Here is a 19,499-nt window from a genome sequence, read left to right as displayed (position 1 = left end):
TTCCAAATTTCCGATTCAATTTCAGTTTCAAGATAGTGGTCAGAGATGTGCTGAATTCTGAACCGAATGTGGATCAGAGCCATAGTCATCATAGATCCTGATATGGTAAAATCAAATAGCTAGGTGTGGGAGTGTGAGGTATGTGTGTGGGAGGTGACAATTGTTAAGTCAAATGAATTCAGCAGCTGAATGTGAAGTTCTGATCCTTAATTATGGCATAGGCAAATGATTCTAATTTTCTCATCTCGAATTATAAAATATACCCTTATTATTCTGAGGATAAATACATTTGCTTCACACACAAAAAAAGACTTTATGTCTGCGTAAGAAATTTTAAAAGACAAATTTTTTACAGTTTTAAATACAAACTTAAGGAGTAGATTTACTAAAGCTTCTAGTAATTCCCAGTTACTTATAATTTTTGAAAGGTCTTTGCTGTGGTATAACATAAAACATTTGCTTAAAAATTCCCTATGGATATGGGAACATATGTATATGTATAACTGATTAAATTTGTTACAAAGCAAAAAAAAAAAATTCCCTATGAATGCCATATAAGGAACTTACCTATTCAATTCATTTTGAGCACTTATTCTGAACTCCCTATTGTAGGGGAACCAAAATGAACTACCGTGATTCCTGCATAAAGGTAGACACAAAGCAATCCTATATAAAGTCCTTAGTTATGGTAGTGTAATTATTATGTGCATGTTAATAAGCTATCAAATTAGATTATAAAAAGTTCAAGTGATTTATCAATCAAACTAAAATATCTGAAATAATTTCTCTGTTCACTGAAGTTATTATAGCATATCCTTTTACCTTAACTGCAATTTACGAAGTGAAGTTTATATTCTGTGCTAATATTAGTGTAAGAGAATGGGGCAAAGATTGGGAATGTAAACATTACGTTATATTAGTAAATGTTTAAACTGATAAATGAATATTTTTGCTTTTCAGATAAAACTATGGTTTGACAAGGTTGGTCACCAATTAATAGTTACAATTTTGGGAGCAAAGGATCTCCATTCCAGGGAAGATGGGAGGCCAAGGAATCCTTATGTTAAAATTTACTTTCTTCCAGACAGAAGGTAGGGGTATGAAACAAAAATAAATATTCTTGAAAATAAATGAGAAACGTTAATATCAGGAGGTGTTTTGATTCTGTATCATTTATTTTAAAATATCATGCCAGTTAGATACTTATGAAGTTTAATATAAGCATAATGATTCTTAAGAATCAAAATAGTGACAGTAAATACTTTGAGATTGTTTTAAAACCTATGTCAAATGTTTATAATATAGATTATTTTATTAAATATTTATTTTAGATTGTGTGGCTTACTTCTTAAATAATGTATTTTTTAAAAATCATGCTCCTTTAAGTCAATACATTTTTAACATAAACTACAGAGGCAGAAAGCTGGAAATGATACTAAAGGATACTCATCATGTTCCTCTACAATTTTTACCTCCTTTTACTAAGATATTATTTCTCCATATTATGTAAAATTAGTGAATGTGCTTTATATTTCACCACCCATATCACCAAGGAATCTTTACCACTGGGCCTAGAATCAGCTACCTAAAGTGTCCTTTGCTTTGTGTCCATGCTAATCAACATACGTGATATTGATCTATCCTGATTTAAATACAGGAATCAGGATAGGAGAAATAGCTTATCAAAAATCATATAATCATTTTTAATTTCAGACACATACAAAATAGAAGAGATTATTCAATAAGCATCATGAAAAAAGAAAGAAGTAATGCACCAATTTCCCTTTCCCCAGCTGTTCTGCAACACTGGTTTTCAGGGCTGGGCTGGTCATTTTTCTCAGGTTGGAAGCAGCTGGGCACAGATGTGATCTTAAACATTTATACACGTTTGGACCCTCTATTACTCAGTTCAAGTTAAAAGTCATCAGTGTTGAGTGCCAAGGTATCATCTGAAGAACGATTTCAACAAAGAAAATAACAAAAGAAAGGAAGTAGGCAATTAGCAAAGGTCTTACACTTTATTTGATATATATTTTGAAATAAAATTTGTTAGAAAATATGCAGGGGTGCCATAGCCTCTTAAGCTATTAGAAGCTGTGCCATATAATTTTATCTTACAAAGTTGACTCGAAGGAGGTTGTTCTCTAACAACTTAGGTTGTCTTTTGGAGAGGGGTACACTTTGAACTGCAAGGGAAGAAGAGGATATGCAATAACTTAACTCCAGCGTAAACTTCAGTAGGATGACAGATGTCACAGCCATATTACCTACCATCCTGGATGGAGGCCAAGTCACTTGGCTTCTCAGAGCACAGTTTATTAGTCTAAACATCCTTAGAATGCCATCATAAAAACTCGCAGAAAGTGCTGTATTTCCATCTGTGCTTTTATGCACACACATAACTTAAGTTTCTACTTATTCAGACCTTTGAAGAAAAATGCTTGCTTTTCAAGATGATAAAAGTCTCTCAAATTTTTGGTTTTTGGTTGACTACTTGTGTTTAGTTTTATTTTTTATACCTCCCCTCACTTTCTAAGCAGATAGAGGTCAAATGGAAGGGAAAGTCCCTTTAAAGACTCCTTTATATTCCAGATGTAGGGTTTTTATCTTTTCTCAATAGCAAAGAATGTGAGAAATTTCTTGTGAGAAAAACTGCAGGTCCCAGGAAGCCCATGGATACCAAAATCTGCAATGCTTAAGTTGCTTATATAAAATGACATAGCTCTGCATCTGTGGATACTGAGGGCCAACTGTACTTGACTAAGTAAACAGAAAAAACAGTTGATGTCTTTTTATTGATAAGAATTCCTGGAGGGACAAGTGAGGCTACATAGAAGGAATTTAGTCTAGAATGTCAGTATGTCAATTAAGCCATTCAGAACATTTATTTTCTATATAATATGCTAGGTACTCTAAAAAATAGCTAGGTATGCTCTAACACTTTTTTATATCTTTTTTATATTGGTTTCCAGTCAAAATATATTTTCCCCTTCATTTTGAGTAAAAATATCAAGTCTTTGCATGCTGTTAAATCAAATGGAAAACAAAAGTACTGGTAACATGAAAATAAATAGAAAAAACTTTAGTTAGATATTTTTAAAATACTTTCTCAACATTTTAATGATGTTGTAGAGATCAGTTATCTATTTTATTATCCTTAGGCTGCTATTTAAAAATATCTCTATAGCAAGCTTACTGATCTTAGTTTTTAAATAATTTTAGCAACTTTTCAGTATTTGACTTACATAGAATGATCTTATTTTGAAGGCTTTAGTTATACTTCTTGAAAAGAATAACTCATTTACTTTTTTTTGTAACTTGCTGAAGATAAGGTAACTTTCCATGGTTATTTTCATGGATTGATGCTTCAGTACACACAAAATTGCCTTATTAAATTGTAATCATATAAGATAGGTTAGTGAGGAACTTCAGAGATAATCTCGTCTCCCTCCTATCCAGGATTAGAAATCCCCCCTAAAATAGTCATTCTTTGAGAACTTTTTTCACTCCTTAAGAGAAAGTCAAAGCTTATTCTTCTGTTTCCTTTCACGTTGCAGTATAAACCATTCTTGGATTAGATGGCACGGTTCCCCCTAAATGCTTTCTTCCTGACCTTGATGGAAGGAATTTTATCTCTGACAGGGTTTCATAATTCATTCTTTAGTGGATAGAATATAAGTAGATGCTTTATAAATATTTGTTAAAATTTTAGAAGGAGGAAGTGACAAGAGTCATAAGTCATAGTCCTTGTCATTATTTCTCTTATTTAGGTATTTTTATTTACAGTACCACTTCTTTTTCATAAATTTGAATGGAGATAAAATTTCCTACGTGGGTTTCCAAAGTTATTTTCCTATGGAGGCCTTAGAAATTAATAAAGATACATTGCTTTAAAATGGCTTTCTGCTACATTAAATATATATACTTTGGAAACATACATGTTCTTGATTAAGTCAAATCTGTATTAAACATTAAGCTCTGTATTCACCTGGGAGAAGTTGCATACCCTCCCTAATTTGGAGGCACTCTGTCCCTTCTTAGTTCTCCCTGCTTCCTATTTCCCAACACTCTTAGAGAGCATTTGTAGAAGTTAATATGGTTCCACTTGGAGTTCACTGGCACTTCTCACTTCAAATAGGCTCTTCTAATAGCTTAACATTGCCGTCCTAAATGATTTTCTTCATTCCTATTCAGACACTGATCCTCTCTAATAAGCTAGAGTAGTGATCTCCAAAAAGAACGGATGTACCCAGGAGATGTATGACACAATTCATTGGAGTTCATAAAGAAATATTTGAATTTTCATTTTCACCTATCTTTAGTTCCTATTTTTGTATATTTACCAATGAATACAATATATTAGTACAACAATATAGTAATACATACATATAATTTATAAATATATTTATAAATTATATGTGTATACAATGGAATGCATAATCAAAAGCATTCACTTGATAGAAATATGAAGTCAAAAAAATGTATGAAAGCTTCTGAGTTGGAAGTTCTATCAGGATGGCCAGCTTGCATTTCCAGCCCAGATTATAGCAGCTACCTCACACAGAAATAATTTTACCATGTTTCTAAAGACTTGATAGATGTCAAATGAGCAAGTATGTATTAATTATACATAAGTGAGTAACTTGATAAGATGTAATTACAATTGCTTATTAGCTAAACTATATGGATGTAAAGTTGTGAACATCACAATTCATTAGACTTATTGTACAAGGGACTTCTGTTAGTTAAAGTGAATAGTATATTGGTTACAAATACTAAGTACAGTGTTTGCATTTGCATATGTACAAATACTAAAAGTAATACTATATGTAACTAACAGGTTAATTTCCAATTTAAAGGTTTCCAATAGGGCAATGTGTTAAAAAAAATTAGAGTTAAGATTCTTCAGTCTGGTTTTATTTAGAATTTGAGAAAGGTTAAGTTTTTAATTCTCTATCATGGAAAATTTTCAGATTTATTGAAATATTTCTATTATTAAGTCATACTTATAAGGTGATATAATTATATACCTTATAAATTTTAATAGTAATTTTAAAGATTACAGTATATTTAAGGTATGATAAATTTGTGGGAAAACTTCACTTCTTTCCTGAGAAATTTTAAATTAGTAAATTTTAGGGCAAAAGTTAAAATGAAGATTTATGTAAGTTCATATATTCTTATTTTTTTCATAGTGATAAAAACAAAAGAAGAACTAAAACAGTAAAGAAAACATTGGAACCCAAATGGAACCAAACATTCATTTATTCTCCAGTCCACCGAAGAGAATTTCGGGAACGAATGCTGGAGATTACCCTTTGGGATCAAGCTCGAGTTCGAGAGGAAGAAAGTGAATTCTTAGGAGAGGTATCTGGAACTATTTTAAAGCTTAGACTATTCATGTCATCCTGAATACTTTTGTTTATATGACTATCAGTAAAATATTATATTTTGAATAACTGAAACACCTAGACATAATTTAACAGAATGAATTTACCTGCTGTTTTAAGAAAAAACTTATTGATGCCTCTATAGTACATGTATTTCCTTTCAGTTTACTGAACAAATTGTACAACTAGTAATTAAATCATTTATTTATAGATCATTTTTTCAGCCCTGTACTGTATCTGTAATGTGCTAGGGACTGAGGTGTCAAAGGTCAATAAGGTATATTACTTTCTTCAAGGAATTTATAATCCACTGGGATACACACAAGTGAGTGAACAATTATAACATAGTATGGCAGATGCTCTTTCAGGGAAAGTGCAGTAGGAATACATAATTGCTGTGCAGGGAAGGGGAAGTGGTCCATGGAAGGATCCACAGAGAAACTGGAATTTAGCATAGTCAGGGGAAGTAAAGTTCCTGCAGAGGGAATAACAAAATACTAGAGTTGCAGGGGTCTTGGACAACTGCATTGAAATGGGAAAGGAATGTGGTAAGAAATGAGTCTTGAGGGTTAAACTGACACCTGATCATGTCCCTTCATATATCAAGTTTGGATTTTATCCTGTAGATAATGGGAACAAATGACAGGTTTTAAAGAGACTGGCTTGATTGCATTTGTACTTGAGAAAAATATTTCTAGCTGTAATGTAGAGAATGAATTGGAGACGGGTGGATGAGAGGCAGTTTTCCCGCTATTAACATATAAGAGAACTGCTTTCAGTTTTTTCAGTGTGGTTAGTTTTCCTGAGTAGATTAAATGTAATACCATGGGAAAAGCAACAATCTATAGAAATATTGAACTGAATGTTGTTAGCTAAGGAATCAAAGAGTGGTAAACCAGTTGGAAAGAAGGGTAACATAATGGCTAGGAGCAGAGATTAGCGCCAGCTGCCTGGTTCTGCATTCCTGACACTACTACTTCCTGGCCTTGGTCCTTGAGCAAGTTATTTAATATATTTGTGCTTTAGTTTCCTCTTCAATCAAGTGAGAATGATAGTAGTATGCAATTCAGGGTTAGAGTGAGAATTAAATGTGTGTGTGTGTGTGTGTGTGTGTGTGAGACCATTTGGAACACAGTGCTTATAATTTTGAAAATGACTAGGGAAAATTTAGGAAGAATGAAGAGTACCTTAGTTGTTTTACATTTTTACCTCCCATAGCTAAATAGTGATTTATCATTATATAGCAGTTCTCATATACTTAAACCAGGCACTGTCATATTTGCACATGACTTTAAAAGAAGATAAAAAGAATCATTTATTGCTATGGACTGATTTCCTTTATAAATTTATTAGATATTCATATTATAACATGGTTCATATTGAAAATCCATTCTTTTTTTTCTTTCCTGTTTTGAATCCTTAGCAGCATGATATGTTAAACAGAATGTTAAGTAAGACAGCCTTTGACTTATTACGGCTCTTTCACTAACCAGTGATGTGGGCTTAAACAAATTTTGTAACCTTTTTCAGCCTTGGTATCCTTATTTGTAAAAGTTGAATAATAAGACCAACCTAGTAGTTTTTTCCTGAGAATTAAGATAACATATGACATGGTTCTTAACACACAGTAAGCACTTCTAATTTGTTTTTAATCTCTCCATTTCAGAGTTTGTAAAGGTTAAATTAATGAATGTAAATGAAAATGTTTTTTAAACTGTAAAATGGCATATATATATATACCAGTTATTATTACAGACTTTTAGTAGTAAGTGCTATTTATGTAATGGCATATTTAACAGCCTCTAGCAGATAGGTGTTCAAGGGTCTACAAAGTAAATGTCTTAGATATTCAAAGCCATTAACTTAATAAGAAGTTGTATATACTTATCTCTTATTTAGTTATTGTCAAACGTATGGGCAATTCTGCAGCATAACCTTGCTTTTGACCTAAAATAGCATTACTATTATAATTATCATTATTATAATAAAACCATTTAAGAGAATTTCTGTATTATTGTCATAAGACAGTCCTTTGTCTCTTGGCTTTGTAGATTTTAATTGAATTAGAAACAGCCTTATTAGATGATGAACCACATTGGTACAAACTTCAGACCCACGATGTTTCTTCATTGCCACTTCCCCACCCTTCTCCATATATGCCACGAAGACAACTACATGGAGAGAGCCCAACACGGAGGTTGCAAAGTAAGTTTTCAGTAAAATTTATTGTACCTTTATTGACTTATCTTGAATGATATATAGGACATTGAATTTGAAGATACCATTATGGGTATTAACAGTCATCTGTTAGTATTTTCATAGCTACTATTGAAGCTTTTAAATTGTTTGATACACTCAACTGTATACATGTAGTATTCACTCATCACAGTATGACACACAATGAAGCATAGTTATGTTTTAATTTTACCTCTTAGAATCGAAAATATAGGAATGAGATAGCTAATGTAGTAGAATTTGGTGATGTACCTGTAGATATCTGAAATTATGATATCCACTGTCACTAAGCCAAGTATTTTATGAATATGTAGGATAACAAGTATAGCATAGTGGTTGAAACCATGACCATGAACATTGCTCAAACAAACCTGAGTGTAAATATTAATCCTCTCACTTAAGAGTTGTATGGGGGCTTCCCTGGTGGCGCAGTGGTTGAGAGTCCGCCTGCCGAGGCAGGGGACACGGGTTCGTGCCCCGGTCCGGGAGGATCCCACATGCCATGGAGCGGCTGGGCCCGTGAGCCATGGCCGCTGAGCCTGCGCGTCCGGAGCCTGTGCTCCACAACGGGAGAGGCCACAACAGTGAGAGGCCCGCGTACCACAAAAAAAAAAAAAAAAAAAAAGAGTTGTATGACTTGAGGTAGGTCATCTCTCTCTGTTTGACTTTCCTCATTTAGGAAAAGGAAATAATAGTACCTACATCACAGAGTGGTTCTAAGAGTTAATCTCTGGAATGTAAACTGATGTTATTATTGTTGTTGTTGTTATTATTATTATTATCAGTGTTTGCATTTTACTCTGAATTATGCACAGTTCAAACTATAAAACAGATCAATCCAGAGAATCTTAAAGGAAACTCAGAAATGTTTTCCACATTGAAAAGTGGCATTGTTGGTTTGATGCTCCTACAGCTCAAATTTATTTGTTTTTATCTGATGAATCTTATTGAAATTAACAACAGAGTACTTTACAGAAAATCCTCAGATAATACCTTTGAAATAGAGAGGGCATAGTAAACTTGGATCAGTTAAATATGTCATTAAACCATAGTGTCCAGATCATTCAAGATGTAAGAAGGATATGAAATTATACTTTTACCATAGTGTTCTTGGCAAAAAAAAATTATATATTATTAATGTGGAGCATACTCTGAGTTTTACTGAGGACACATTGTTATATGTAGACACTGTTCCCAAGAAAAAAGATGCATGATCCAGAGTTATCTTTGATGAACACAAACAGCAGAATGACATGAAGAAGGGAGAACACTACAAAAATATTTTCTTTACTAAATATATACCCATTCTAAATTCCAGGGTTTGAATATGTTATATTAATATGAATTTGCATATATGAATAAATCATTATGATTATGAATATTATTATTCTAAATATTTAATAAAAATTATTTGACATGATACAAAGATGTCTACAGAGAATTTTAAAACTACTAAAAATGTTAATTGTATCAGCATGTAAAATACTTCTTCGATATATTTACTTAGATTTACAATTATGTTCAGTGTTTTTAAGGAAATATTATACAACAATTGATACTACAATTTAAAATTATATACATTATAGAAACTGAATCTTTTTTAAAGTAACGTTATTTTTATTTATTAACTATATAACGCACCACTATCATGCTTTTTTCTACAATTTTTTGCTGCATGCTCGTGATTACCTCTTTGTATGACAATTTTGCAGTATCAGTTATTTACATGTGATCTGTTCATTGTGTAATTTTTAAAATATTACTTTATCTTGGGCCTCCCTGGTGGCGCAGTGGTTGAGAGTCCGCCTGCCGATGCAGGGGATACGGGTTCGTGCCCCGGTCTGGGAGGATCCCATATGCCGCGGAGCGGCTGGGCCCGTGAGCCATGGCCGCCGAGCCTGCGCATCCGGAGCCTGTGCTCCGCAACGGGAGAGGCCACAACAGTGAGAGGCCCGCGTACGGGAAAAAAAAAAAAAATTACTTTATCTTCTGCTTTTTTTTCTTGTTTAGAAAGGTTGTTGTAGCTTTATCTCTTCTTATTTTCATTGTCTTTATTTTTGGATGATGAGGCTCTTAATTATTGTTACTCTCAGACTTTTCCTTTACTTTGTGGTATAAGAAGAGATTTTGACATCTTGAAGCATCATCAGTCTTTTTACTTTCATTTTACCTTAGTAGCTTCCTCTAAGATCATTTCTTCCTATTATATTTTAATTTCAGTTTGGTAAACAATTCTTTTCCGATGGTATGCTGGAGATAGAGCCAATTGTATATGTATCTCTTCCCTTCCCATACAGTGACTTTGGTAGCTTGAAATTGGCTATATGGGAGTAATTACATTACGGAAATAGGCAAGTGTTACAAGTCAAGGCTTTTTTTCCCCCCAGAGAGACAGTTGTTAAACCTCTACCAGCACGCCACTGCCTTTATATACCATATACCAAAATTAATTTCAGAATTAACAAAATTTAAAAAGTTAAAATGTTAAAGGACTAGAAAAACATGAGTGAGTATTTAACCAAGTTCCATATGAAAGTAATGGAAGGAAACTCAGAGAAGATTATCAATAGATTTTAAAATTTTGTGATGAATATAGTCAATCTATTTTAAATGAAAATGTTGTAAAGTAAGTTTGAAACCTGGTAATTAGAGTAATAGTAAGTGTTGCTCAAATGAATTAGAATTTATGTTGATTTTTAAAAAATCCTAGTTTAATCTAGTTGATTCAGTGTATTGTTAATTTATGAAAATATGCCCTTGATAAAATGTTACAACACAAACTATTTAACTCTACTATTTTCTAATTTCTACAATTTTATACTTATGGCCTTATGAAGTTCCTATATAGTGGCCAGAATAAAGTTTTTTTTCCCCAAAATAGTCTATATAATTCCAGCAATGTATAGATTACCAATGGGACAGATCAATCATGAATAATAAGGCCTAATGTACTACTTCTCTGTTTGTTAAGTAAAGTTTAGAATCAAGTCATTCAAACTTAAAAAAAATTTAATTAAACATTAGAAACTAAGCTTCTATAATAACCAGTGAACCTGTTGTTTCATTTTCCTGTGATTTATTATCTTTTGGCTAACAACTTATATGTGTCAGGGTAAATATTTACTTTTTTCCAGGTATTATGGCATCTTTTCACTACTTAGTATTATTGTGGCCTGATAGTTCATACATTCCTTTAAATTTCTAATGTATATTCAGATGATAATTTACTTATCTTTAAATGTAAAAACAATTTGTTAATATTGTGCTACCTTTTGAAACTTAGTCAATATTTAGAAATAGAAGAATTAACTAATTTGTATTCTGCTAACTTACCTGTGATGATTTCTACATTTATATTTTTTACTGAGTGAGAACATCAAAATAACTTGTTCTTTATGAATTTTCAAAGTTTTCCTCTTCCAGAAAGAAATCAAATTTAAAATATACTCTTTCCAAAATCAGGAATTCCAAAATTAATAATGTTTTTCTAAGATCCCTTCAATTTAAGTTCATTAGTTGCTTCTTGTATACCAAATTTCTGTGTGTAACAATTATCTCTCACATTTCATGGTATGTTATGTGGCCACATAGTATAAAATAGAATTGATATTGATAACCATTAGTATGCAGGGCAGGCCTATTATTGTTTGATTTTATGTACCTTCTCTAATTTGTACTTCTCTGTTAGCCTCTAATTGTTTCATTTAATCAAAGTCTCTACTAACATATTTATAATTTGAATTTTTACTAATTTAGATATGATGTATCTTCCTTCGTTATTTTATTCTGAATTAGTATGGCCTTTTAAACTTTTAAATGAAAATGTTAAACGACAGTCTGTAATGTAGAGCAGAAATTAGATTTTAATATCCCTTTTGCATATAAATATTTTTAAGTATATTTTTGACACTTTAACATTTTTTTTTCCAGATAAAGCCTTATGTTCATATAATTCAGGTAAATTTTAACATGTACAATGCTTAATGCATGTATTCATATGCACAGTTTAATTAGTTTGTTGTTTTGTGCTTTGTCTGGCTATTGTGCATATGTTAAATTCCTAAACAAAATATCACTAGCTTCCTTTTTCTACCTATAGAACTTTTCCAGTATCTCCATGTTGACATCTTTATTATTTTGGTATTAAAAACCATTTGTTGAAATATAGTGATTTATGATTTCAGTGTGTCTAATCTTGTCTCCTTTAGTATGGTATTATTTCATCAATGAAGTATGTTTTAGTGCGTATTGTGCTATCATGTACACTGTTTCAGAACTTTTGAATTTATATGGGTGTAATTTGCTATATTTTTGACTTATGGAGGGATAGTGTTAAAAATTCTAAGTATGTTGAATTAAAACTGCAATGTTTGCTGTAGTTTCTATCATTTTAACCATTTTTTCATATCTTCTAAAGGAAACTGAATAGATTTAGGTTTTTTTACTCCAATGTATTATGACTTTTAAATTCACACATGCACAGAGTATATGTCAAGATATTTAAACTGATGTTAAGTTTTTTAACTGGTTACTGGGATTTCTCTTGGTTTTAACAATTTTAGTAAGGTTAATATTTTAAAATATATTTAGTCTAATGAACTTTTATATTTAAAAAATTTTTCTTCTTGAATAAGATTAGGTAAAATTTGTTTTAAAAACTTAGGAATAGCAAACTGAAGTTTCAGTCCCTAAATGAAAATGAGGTAAATGAGGAAGGATTTACCATTTACAACCAGGATTGAGTAAAAGGGGTTGCACTTTCTTTCCCACCTCAATTCCCAACAAAACAACAAAAGTGGACAAATACATGATATAACTGTTTGAATAACACTGGATATTAGGCAACTGAGGACAGTAATTACTAAAATAAGGTAAACAAATGAGTTGAACCCTAAAATTGCCCTTGCCTACCTCTCTTTAAGAGAATTTCTTGCACACAGCATAGTGGAAGAAACACAGATGGAACCTACAGACTTCCAGAGTTAGGGAGATGGAGCTGAATTCAGGGAGACAGAAGGCTAGAGTTCACAGAACAGAATACAGGAAAGGAGAGAACTGTGCAAAGAGAGAACTCAAAGATCCACAGAGGGTCCCTCTCAAGTGTTCAGCTGAATTTGATCAGTGAATGAATGGAGGAATCTACCCAATGCTGGGAAAAGAACCACCCAAAAGGATTAGAGGTAATAGTACCTGAGAATAGTGTCTGTTTTTTTCAGTGAGTCTGAAAACATCAAGTTTCATGGGACATTGTGTTGAGTATGCAGAAATGTCTGACCTCAGTAGTGGAGAACAGTTAGCCCTAGAAGTGAACACTTTATTACATTAAAAAAATTTTAGAGCAAAAACTGAAAGGATCAAAGTGAACTGTGGACAACTTGAAGCTACCTAATACACAGGTAATTTAAGTCCCTGCAGGAGAGGAGAGGGGGAAAGCACAAAAATATTTGAAGAAATAATGGTTGATCAATTGTCCAAATTTGTTGAAAACCATAAACCCACATATCGAGGAATCTCACTGAACTTCCAAGCACAAGAAACATGAATAATATACCAAGGCACGTTAAAATTAAGTTCTTTCAAACTAATAACAAATAGAAAATCTTACAGCATCCAGAGAAGACAAGCTCAGCACATAACTGAGGAGTAAAGGTAAAGATGACCACAGATTTTTCATTGGAAACAGTGCAAGTACATAAGAAAAAATATCAATCTGGAATTTATACCCATTCATATTTCTTTCAAAAATGAAGGCAAAATAAAGAGTTTTCAAGCATACAACTACTAAAAGATCTCTTCACTAGAAGCCTTGCACTATAACAAATGTTAAAGGAAGTCCTTCAAGCAGAAGAATAAGGATACGAGACAGATATATAATAGAAATGTATATAAAGGAATGAGGAACACCAGAAATGGTAACTTCGTGGATAAATATATAAGGTATTTTCTTGTTGTTTAAATACCTTTAAATATAATTGACCATTGAAACAATAGCAATACAGTATAGGGTTTGCAATATATGTTAAAGTGAAACATGTGACAACAGCAGCACAAAGGTTAGGAGAGGAAAAATAGAAGTGTATGACTGTAGTGTTTTTATAGTATACTATATGAATAGTAGTATATGAATTGAAAGGAGATTGTAATAAGTATGTATACTGTAAGCCCTAAAACCACAAAACAAAAGGTTATAGCTAATAAGCCAACAGAAGAGAGAAAATGGGACCAGAAAAAGAGCCATTTCATCCAAAAGAATACAGAAAAAGAGGGAAAATGGAACAAAGAACAGATGGGACAATAGAAAATAAGTAGCAAGTTGAAAGATGTAAACCAAACAAGTCAATGATCATATTGAATGTAAATAGTAAAAATGCCCCAATTAAAAGGCATTTTGGGTTTTTTTTTAAAGGCAAAACCCAGCTGTATGCTGGCTACAAGAAACCCATTTTAAATTTAAAAACACAAAGAGGTTTAATGAAAAGTATGGAAAAGATAACACATTAATAACAAAAGAAATATGGATTACCCTATATTAATATTAGACAAATTAGATTTTAGAGCAAAGAACATTACCAGGGATAAATGTCATTTTATAATAATAAAATGGGGGCCTCCCTGGTGGCGCAGTGGTTGAGAGTCCGCCTGCCGATGCAGGGGATACGGGTTCGTGCCCCGGTCTGGGAGTATCCCGTGTGCCGCGGGGCGGCTGGGCCCGTGGGCCATGGCCGCTGAGCCTGCGCATCCGGAGCCTGCGCGTCCGGAGCCTGTGCTCCGCGACGGGAGAGGCCGCGGCGGTGAGAGGCCCGCATACCGCAAAAAGAAAAAAAAAAAAAATAATAATAATAATAATAAAATGGTAAATTAATCAAGAGAACATACCAATCCTCAACATTTAAACATGTAATAATGCAGCTTCAAATTACACAGAGAAAATCTATAGAGATTGTTAGATTGTATTAATTTTTAAAAAACGAAACAGGGCTTCCCTGGTGGCGCAGTGGTTGAGAATCTGCCTGCCAATGCAGGGGACACGGGTTTGAGCTCTGGTCTGGGAAGATCCCACATGCCGTGGAGCAACGAGGCCCGTGAGCCACAACTACTGAGCCTACGCATCTGGAGCTTGTGCTCCGCAGCAAGAGAGGCAGCGACAGTGAGAGGCCCGTGCATCGCAACGAAGAGTGGCCCCCGCTCGCCACAACTAGAGAAAGCCCTCGCACAGAACCGAAGACCCAACACAGCCAAAAATAAATTAAATTAAATTAAATTAAAACAAAAACAAAAACAAAAAAGGAATTAACTATGGTTTTTGAAGAGCTCAACAAAATTGACCAAGAAAAAAGACACAAATTACTGAAATGCATTGGAATTCACTACCAATTTAACAGAAATTAAAGGGATTCCTATGGGAATTCTTTGGAGAATCACATAGGAATATAATGAACACCTTTATGCTATGAAATTAAACAACAGATGAAATGGGCAAATTTCTAGAGAGTCATAAATTACAGAAACTGATCCAAAAAATCTGAATAAACCTATAACACGTAAAAAAGCTGAATCAGTAATGAAGATTTTTCCACAAAGAAAAGCCTAGGCCCAGTGGCTTCACCAGTGATGAATCTGATGAATTCTATGGTAAATGTAAATGGAAATAACAATACTTCTCAAATTCTTTGAGAAAAAAAGAGAAGGAAATAGTTTCCAATTAATTTCCTAAGGCCAATATTATCCTGATACCAAAGTCAGACAAACATATCACAGGAGAACTATAGATCAATATCCATGAATATAAAGAAATCCTCAACAAAATATTAGTAAATCAAATCCAGCAATGTGTTATATACTATAACTGAGAAGGATTTATCCCAGTAATGTAAAGTTGATTTACTAACTAAAAATCAATTCAATATATTAATAGAAAAAAGGACAAAAACCATGTGATCATTCACATGAGATGAAAAAGCTATGACAAAATCCAACATCCATTCACAAAGAAAACTATCAATAAAGTTGGAATAGGAGGGAACATCCTCAACCTGATAAAGAGAACGTACAAAAACCTACAGCTGTCACCATTTTTAATTGTAAAAGACTGAATACTTTCCCTTTAATTGGGAACTAGGTAAGGATGTCTGTTCTTACCACTTCTATTCAGCAGTGCACTGGAGACTCTAATTAAAGTAGTCAGGCACGAAAAAAATAAATAAAAGGCATTCAAAATGGAATGGAAGAAGTGAAACTTTTTATTCACAGATGACATAATTCTATATGTAGAAAATTGTAAAGAATCCACAGAAAACTACCAAAGCTAATAAACAGTGTCAGCAAGGTTCAAAGATAATTGAACAATATGTGAAATCAATTGTATTTTATATACTAGCCACTAACGTTTTGAAAAGGAAATTTAAAATATTGATATTTTCATTCATAATAGAATAAAAATATTTTAAATACTTGTGAATAAATTTCAAAAATAAGTGCAAACTTGCATACTAAAGAAATCACAAAAATTGCTGAAAACCATTAATGGACAACTTACATAAATTGAGAGGTATTTCACATTCATGGATTGGAAGACTCAATATTATTAAGATGGTGATATTTCCCCAAATTGGTTTATAGAGTCAATATAATGCATATCAAAATCTAAGCAGGATTTTTTGCTGAAATTAATAAGCTGATCTTAAAATTTATTTGGACATGCCTAGGATCCTAAGCAGCCAAAACAAAAACAAAAGCAAATTTGGAAGTCCTACATTTCCTGATTTCAAAACTTATAAAGCTACAGTAATCACAATATTGTGGTGCTGGCATAATGATAAACGTACCAATAGATGGAACCTAATTCAGAATTTAAAAATAAGCCCTTATATTTATGGTCAGTTGATTTTCAACAGAGGTGCCAAGGCAATCCAGTGGGAAAAGAATTATCTTTTTAACTAATAGTGCAAGAACAATCAAATATCCACATGTTAAAAGATTATTTTAGAGCCTATCTCACACCATCCATAAAAGTTAACTTAAAAATGAATCATAGACCTGAATGTAAGCTAAGACTATAAAACTCTTAGAAAAAAACATAGGAGAGAATCTGTATTACCTTGGGTTAGGCAAAGGTTTCTTTAATACAGCACCAAAGGGAAAATTAATAGAAGACTGAAGAAATAAATTGGACTTCATAAAAAATTAAAATGTTTGGCTTCAAGACACCATTAAGAAGGTAAAAAGATGAGCCACTGACTGGGAGAAAATACTTGCAAATCATATATTTGACAAATACTTGCACCCACAATATATAAAGAAACCTTAAAATTCAATAATAAGGGGCTTCCCTGGTGGCGCAGTGGTTGAGAGTCTGCCTGCCGATGCGGGGGACACGGGTTCATGCCCCAGTCCAGGAGGATCCCACGTGCTGCGGAGCGGCTGGGCCTGTGAGCCATGGCCGCTGGGCCTGCGCATCCGGAGCCTGTGCTCCACAGCAGGAGAGGCCACAACAGTGAGAGGCCCGCGTACTGCAAAAAAATAAATAAATAAATAAAATTCAATAATAAGAAGACAAATAATGCAATCAAAAGTTGGGAAAAAATTAGAATTGTGATTTCATGGAAGAAGACGTACAGATGACAAATAAGCACATGAAAAGATGCCTCAAGTCATCATTTGTTAGTGAAATGCAAATTATAACCACATTAAGATTATCAGTTCATATCCACTGGAATCAGTATGATACAAAAGACGAATAATAACAAATTCTGGCAAGGATAGAGGTTAGAACCATAATTTGTTTACTGCTAGAAATGTGAAATGGTATCGTTCTTTGGAAAACAGTTTGGTGGTTTGTTAAAAAATTAAAAATAAATTTACCATATGACCCAGCAATTCACTGGCAGGCAGGTGAAATGAAAGTGGATATCCACTCAGACTTGTACATGAATGTACAGCATTATTCATAATGGTCAAAAAGTGGAATGTGGTATCCATACAGTGGATTACTATAAATAACAGGGAACAAAGTGCTAATACAGACAACAGTGTGGTTGAACAAAAAAATGTTATGCTAAATAAAATGCCAGGTACAAAAGGTCAAGTGATTTAAAAAGTGAACTTCTATCCACATTTCACACCATTAAAAAATTAACTCAAAATCAATGTAAACCTTAAAATTATAAAACTCCTAGGAGAAAATTTTGTCACCTTGGGTTAGGCAGAGATTTCTTAGGGTACCAAAATTGTGTTCCATTATGTAACAAACTGATAAATTGGCCTTCCTCAAAATAAAATTATCTTTTTTTTTTTTCTTTAAAGGAAACTGTTAAGATAATGAAAAGCCGAGCCACAGGCTGGGAGACATATTTGCAAACCATATATCTGATAAAGCACTTATATTTAAAATATATAGAGAACTGTCAAAACTCATCAATAAGAAAAACAACCAATAAAAAGTGGACATAAAATATGAAAGACCATTAAAGAAGATATAGGGATGGAAAATAAGTATATGAGAAGATGTTCAACATTAGTCAGAGAAATGCAAATGAGATACTATTGCACACTTACTTAAATAGCTAAAATGGAAAAGCCTGTCTGTGCTATATACTGGGGACAATGGGAAGTGACTAAAACTCTCATACGTTGCTTGTGGAAATGTAAAATGTTACAGCCTCTTTGGAAAATACTTCGGCAGTTTCTACACCTACTATATAACGCAACCATTCCACTCCTAGGTGTTTACCAAAGTGAAAGCATATATCCAAACAATAACTTGTACATGAATGTTTATTGTAGTTTGATTTGTAATAGCCAAACAACCCAAAAGCCCCTCAACTGGGGAATGGACAAACGATCTGTGGTATAGACATAAAATGGAATATTACTCACCAATAAAAAAGAAGGAACTGTTGATATACACTACAGCATGGATGGATCTCAGAGCAATTGTACTGAGTGAAAGAAGACAGACAAAAGGAATACAGACTGTATGCTTCTATTTATATACAGCTCTAATAAATGCAAATTAATGTATGAAATAGAAAACTAACAAAAGAAGAAATAACTAAATATATAAAATTCTGAAAACTCTGACATTATCAGGAACAGATTTGGCACAAAAAAATAACAGCGTAAAAGGAAGAGATAATTTCAGATAAAGTTGATATTATCATAAGTACAGTTAGGCTATTGGAACTCTGTCTACAAGTATACAAAAATAACTTCAAAAACATGGACATATTATGGACAAATTCCTGGAAAAATAGTATTTATGAAAACTGACTCAATAAGAAATAAAAACTTTAAACATTCCTTTAACCACAAATATTATTAATATGTTGAAAGTTGTAAAACTTTGAAAATAAAAAACCCACTAGAACAAGTCATTTTTTACGGGTGATTTATACTAACTTTTAACAGGTTATCTTAATCTAATAAGACTCTGGAATGTAATATAAATAAAGTAAAAATGTTTCTAAGCTGATTTACAAAGTTAACATAACTTTTATACCCAAATTCTACAAAGCCATTCCAAGAAGGGAAATGTATAAGTCCATTTCACTCCTAAATATAGATGACCAAAAAGCTATTGAAAATAAATCAATTCCAAAATTTATAAAAATCTATTAATGTGGTTAAGCATGTTTACAGATTCAGGGAGAAAAACTATGGTCATTTTCAATAATGAATAAAAAGCATTTTGTAGAATTCAACATAAATTCATATATATCTGTTAGCAAATCAGTAGTTAGAAAAGAACTTCTTCAATTTGATGGAATATCTATTAAATATCTACAGGAAATTTCTTCTTAAATTGCCAATGATAGAATTATTCTTTTTTAAACCCACACAAGAAAATGATTGTAATGGAGGTCTTAGTACATGAGA

At 32.7% G+C, this 19,499-nt stretch overlaps 1 protein-coding gene across 8 annotated transcripts in view; it reads left to right on the top strand.

The window, feature by feature from the left end:
- The window catches only part of RIMS2 (regulating synaptic membrane exocytosis 2), a 587,388-nt gene that overhangs the window by 335,377 nt on the left and 232,512 nt on the right, over window positions 1-19,499 (top strand). For all 8 annotated transcript variants that reach the window (XM_082600831.1, XM_082600834.1, XM_082600833.1 and 5 more), the window contains 3 exons: window positions 961-1,091; window positions 5,196-5,367; window positions 7,442-7,595. In XM_082600831.1, the coding sequence (XP_082456957.1) occupies window positions 961-1,091; window positions 5,196-5,367; window positions 7,442-7,595 (457 nt within the window). The remainder of the gene's footprint in view (window positions 1-960; window positions 1,092-5,195; window positions 5,368-7,441; window positions 7,596-19,499) is intronic.

The sequence above is a fragment of the Mesoplodon mirus genome (genome assembly GCF_964341445.2).
Source record: "Mesoplodon mirus genome assembly, chromosome: 16".
Classification (NCBI taxonomy): domain Eukaryota; kingdom Metazoa; phylum Chordata; class Mammalia; order Artiodactyla; family Ziphiidae; genus Mesoplodon; species Mesoplodon mirus.
Note: the sequence above shows the minus strand (reverse complement) of the source record. Positions and strands in the feature narration are given on the sequence as shown.